This window comes from Ipomoea triloba, chromosome 15 (genome assembly GCF_003576645.1).
Source record: "Ipomoea triloba cultivar NCNSP0323 chromosome 15, ASM357664v1".
NCBI lineage: Eukaryota > Viridiplantae > Streptophyta > Magnoliopsida > Solanales > Convolvulaceae > Ipomoea > Ipomoea triloba.
Window position 1 is genome coordinate 19,508,861 of NC_044930.1, and position 5,296 is coordinate 19,514,156.

At 35.9% G+C, this 5,296-nt stretch overlaps 1 protein-coding gene across 1 annotated transcript; it reads right to left on the reverse strand.

Moving 5' to 3' along the window:
• Positions 1-237: 237 nt before the first annotated feature.
• Positions 238-3,523, reverse strand: LOC116007587 (disease resistance protein RPP13-like). Its single transcript, XM_031248302.1, has 2 exons — positions 1,869-3,523; positions 238-540 (listed from the first exon to the last, which is right to left on the reverse strand). Exons 1-2 carry the CDS (start codon positions 3,467-3,469, stop codon positions 462-464), a joined length of 1,680 nt encoding a protein of 559 aa, XP_031104162.1. The 5' UTR covers positions 3,470-3,523; the 3' UTR covers positions 238-461.
• Between the last annotated feature and the right edge of the window lie 1,773 nt (positions 3,524-5,296).

Sequence of the window (5,296 nt, forward strand, 5' to 3'; positions counted from 1 at the left end):
TAAACTAACAAGTTAAGATTTCAAGATTAATTACATTCATGTGTTTTATTGAAAAATTAACTTTTAAAATCTAAATCCTTTTTTATTTTTTAAAATCTTTGAAAGTTTATTTATCATTCGGGACAATCTTGTGTCAGTGCGTCACATGTTGAAGTAAAAAATAAAAAATGTAACTTTGCGTACACAAAAAGCTTTAAAAATAAAGACTTAATGAACCGTGAGCACCGGAGAGACTCCTTTTGCGACAACACTGAAAATAATGTATGTAATTAAAACATCTTCTTCTTGTAAAATAATGTTGTTGCCTGTCCTGTGACAAATGCATGAATAAAACTGCAGATACAGTCATGTATGTATGTAATTACAATTCTGTGTTTTTGAAAACATACCACTGTTGTCTTCTGCCTAAAAGTGAATATAAGATATCAATTATCAGTTATCCACTTTTGGCTCTTCTTCACTTAGGCATTCCTCAGATTCCGGGCTTTCATCATATTCGGAGCTGTCCTTAGATTCCGGGCTTTCCTTAGATTCCGAAACCTGTCATGATTAACTGAATTTAATTAAATTTGCTTGGCAAGAGTTCAAAAAATGCAATTAAGATAGAGAAAGGGTGACATACATCTAATGTGTGTTTATCAATAACAACCATATCGCTGTTTCCATAATCACGTTGCTCGTCCTGAATTTTCTTGGCTGATTTCACAACAGAAGGAAGACAACTCCATAATTTGATTGACTTCAATGTTGAAATTTCAGCAAAGTCCATTGGGATCTCTCTCAATATATAGCAACGCCTAATATATAGGTGCTCAAGTTTTGGGAAATTATGACTACTAGCTTTCCAATGCTTGAGATCACAATCATTGATAACTAAAGCAATTAACTGGAAAAATATCACTTCCTCTTGTACTTCCCATTCTTTGTCTAAGCAAGAGTTCCATTGTAATTTGAGTACCTCTAGCCAAGACAACTTGCTAAAAATATTAATTTTCTCCGACTCAAATCTTATACTATCTAATGTCAACTTCTTAAGGTTTTTCAAGAGAACAATATCATTATTAATTGAACCAGGTGTTCCAAACCAATATGAAATCTGAAGTGCCTCGAGATGCTCTAAATCGGCTAAGCCCATAATGCAGACATTATTCTCTCTGACTTCACCTTGAATACGTACCTTCTTCAAGCATGGAATATTGGTAATGTATTCTTTTGAGCATTCATCACCTCTTATCCCATAAAGTTTATGAACAAAATTGGGAGGATTTCCACCAAAATAGTTGCAATGAATAAAGTGTAGTTGTGGAAACTCCAAAAACTTCTCTCCATCATCTAATCCATATGATACTCCTCCATAACAATAAAGTGTTTGAAGGTTCCAACACCTTGAAAATTCTACTGACTTTAGGAATCTCTTCTTTCTACATCTTGACTTTAGGAATCCTTCCTTGAGCAATTCTATATTACATCCAATTTTTAGGAATCTCAAATGGACATTATTCACATTATGCTTGACCAGTAAAAATTTACTATAACATAAGAATACTCTCAGTAGATTGACATTGCTAAAATCTAAAAATAAATTCTCCCCAAAAAAAATGAAAATCGATCTATAGCTTTTCCAAGTATAATGCTGTATTGTAGAAAGGTCAAAGTCTTCCAATTGCATGCTTACCCAGCGAAAGCCTTTCTGAGGGAAATCAGACATATTTTCATTCATGACAACATGTAAAAGGTTCTCCTTTTGAACTTCTCTAACACAAAAGGCATGCAATAAATCATGCATCCTAAACCTCTTAATTTTTCTTCCACGAGAACATAACTTGCTTAAAATTATTAAGTTTCTATCCATAAGTTCTTGCATGTACCTGTTAGCCACTGCATCAAAGTTTTCATTCTCAAACGCCTTTACGAGTCCTTCCCCAAGCCATAACTTTGCAAGTTCATTAGCATTGATCTTGTGATCTTCTGGAAAAACTCCCAAGTATAAGAAGCAAGCTTTCAAGTTGTGGGGCAAATGATTGTAACTCAGTGAGAGTATTCTCGAACATTCTTCATCATCTAGAGTAGTTGCTGAAGAACTTAGAGCATTGGCAGTATTCTTCCACTCATCTAGAGTGTTGAGTTTGGAAAAAAGGCCTGCAACCACAATAATTGCCAAAGGTAGTCCTTTGCATTTTTCAACTACCGGTCTCCCAATTGTTTCAAATCCAGCACCACGAGATTTACATGCCTTTTCATTAAATAGTTTCCAACTCTCACTTTGTTCTAACAATTGCATTTGATGAGAAAAGTCATTTTGGGTGCATATATGATTAGCCACCTCACCAATGCGAGTAGTCAACAATACTCGACTACCATATCCATCATCGGGAAAGCAAGTTTTGAGAGCATCCCATGCCTCTACACTCCATAAGTCATCAATCACAACCAAGTACCTTCGACGCTTGAAACTTTGGTAGAGTCGTAATGTTAGGTCCTCATCTTTGTCCGCACTGTGTTTGGAACCAAGAAGATCTAAGAGCATTTGAGCCTTACTGTGATGTTGTGATGCGACAGTCCATGCTCGCTTATCAAAGTAGGAAGTGATTGATGGATCTTCATAAATTTTCTTTGCTAATGTTGTCTTACCAATACCTCCCGTACCTTTAATGGAGACAATTTCTAATTGCTTAGATGGATGTTGGATTAGCATCTCCTTTATAATCTCGAACTCATCCTGTTTTCCTACCATTATTTCTTTGGAGCATGAAGCATGGTGGGAAGAATCTGGCATGGTGATAACTTCTTCAGTAGGTATTGGTAAAACATGAAGGGAGGCAGGCTGCTTTGTCCCTTCTTGTAGATGATTATGTTTGAAAAGCTGGTACTCCTCCTTGGCTTTCACCAACTCTTGAGTGATGGCATCAATGTGTTGTAGAGCTTGGTGCAAAATACGACGGAATTTGAGACAAGGATGTGATTTTCCCCTTAGCGGATGCAAAATTTGATGAAGCCTCTGACAATGATGAGTACTTTTCTCACCCTGTGGCATTTCTTCTTCTTCTTCTTCTTCTTCTTCATCTTCTTCTTCTTCTTCTTCTTCTTCTTCTTCCTCCCCCTCCTCCTCCTCCTCCTCCGGTGGCTGAAATGTCTGATCCACAAACCTGCCAAAAATATTGTTTTCCACTACTTCTTCTTCTTCTTCTTCTTCTTCTTCATAAAGATGTAGTACTTGGAGTTCAATTTCATCTTCAATCCTGGAAGCTACATCTCTGAGCTTTGTTTCCAAGTGTTTAATTGCTTCAACACCATCCATTCTATTCTCATCGAAGAGTTCCATCAGGGATCCAAGCTTGTTGTGGAGAGATAGGACCAAGTCTTTGTTGCAAGGGATGAGTTGGTTTTGTTGTAGAATTGGACGAGGGAGAGGTTGCAAGAACTCAAGCTCTAGCGTCCTCATAAGAGAAAGTACAACCACACAAGCCATTCTTCTCTCGCTGTCTCTAGCTAGCTCTGTGTATGTGTAATGGAAATTAAGGAGAGTTGTTTTCTGAGTTTGTTGGAGTGAAGGTTAGCAGAAGAAAGGAGAGTTGTTTTCTGAGTTTGTTGGAGCGAAGGTTAGCAGAAGGAAGATGAAGATGAATGATATCAACTGGAAATAGGTAATGCCACTGATTTGAGTGCAATAAAATATTTTAATTGAAAGATGGGAGGCACCATTTTTAATTTAATTGCAGCTTTCAGTATTTTTATTTTATGCTGCACAGTTTGGTGGCCTCTGCCACTTGCACTACTAATTCAAATTATAGCAATAATTAAAATGCTTGGCTACATTACGTTGTTGAGAAGATAATATATAATATATAATAGCTAGATCTAACATAGGGAACACCAAAACCCACAGCTTAAAGAACATAATTGGCAGACAAAATTGTTTTTTTTTTTTTAGAAAAACAAAATGTTTAACTAATAGGGGTTGTTTGTTTGTGCATACAAGTCATTTTTATTTCACGAGGTATAGTTTGGGAACACAACAAAAAAAAAATGTCCAAATAAATAAATAAGAAAATGCGAGTAATCAAAAATATGTTTTGAGTTATGAATATGAGGGCAAATTATGCTGCGGACCCAGCAAGGTGGACCTGGGTCCAAAACTACGTCGTTTTTGTCTTCTTCTTTTTCTTTTTTTTTTTTTTTTTTTAAAGTAGTAAACATATTTCTGAATATAGAGTTGTCCAAAAATGTGTGAATGTAGAGGTTTCAAAGTGTGAATGTAGAGTATAGGAATCGTGAATGTACATTTATGATTGTGTGAATGTAGAGTTGCCCAGAAATGTGTGAATGTGGAGGTTTCAAATTGTGAATATGGAGTATAGAAATCGTGAATGTAGAGTTATGCATGTGTGAATCTGTAATAGAGTTAAGAAGTTCTAGCAACTTGTAGCCCTGTAATGTGTGAATGTGAAGTTCTCAAGTTGTGAATATGGAGTATAGGACCTGTGAATATAGAGTTTTGAATGTGTGAATGCATAACAGTGGTAATATAGTTACTAAACATATAATCTTGTAATGTATGAATGTGGAATTTACAAAGTGTGAATATAGAGTATAGTGTATGTGAATGTAGACCCAGGTCCACCTTGCAAGGTGGACCTGGGTCCACGGCATAACAATTGGAATATGAGCATATGGGCCGATGGGCGGCCAGCTAATAAGTGGTAATACAAGGTTGTAAGTTATGGATACATATATGCCATTTAATTTCACAAGCTAGGTATATAATATTGGAAATCCAAGCAAGAAAACGAAAACAAACAAAAAGTTCCTGTAAGTAAATAAATAAAAAAGAATAAAGTAGTTGAGTAATCAAGTATGAGTAAATACCAGTGAACGTCTCCCGACTTTTATGGCACCGCTACTTTTAGTCCTCAACTTTTAAATCAACCACTTTTAGTCCTCTGACTTTGATGGCACCGCCACTTTTAGTCATCAACTTTTAAATCACCCACTTTTAGTCATCTTACTTTTTGTTTCTAGCCACCTATGGTCCTTCCTTTACAGTTGGACATCTAATGTCATTTTCTCAAGGGCAGTTCAGTCATTTCATAATTAATGTATTACGTATTATGTTTCCTCATCAGAATAATTGAAGGAACCATATTCTCCACTCTCCTTTCTTAACACTAAATTTTGGACCAAATGGCTGAATTGCCCATGAGAAAATGACATTAGATGTCCAATTGTAAAGGAAGGACCATAGGTGGCTAGGAACAAAAAGTAAGAGAACTAAAAGTGGTTGATTTAAAAGTTAAGG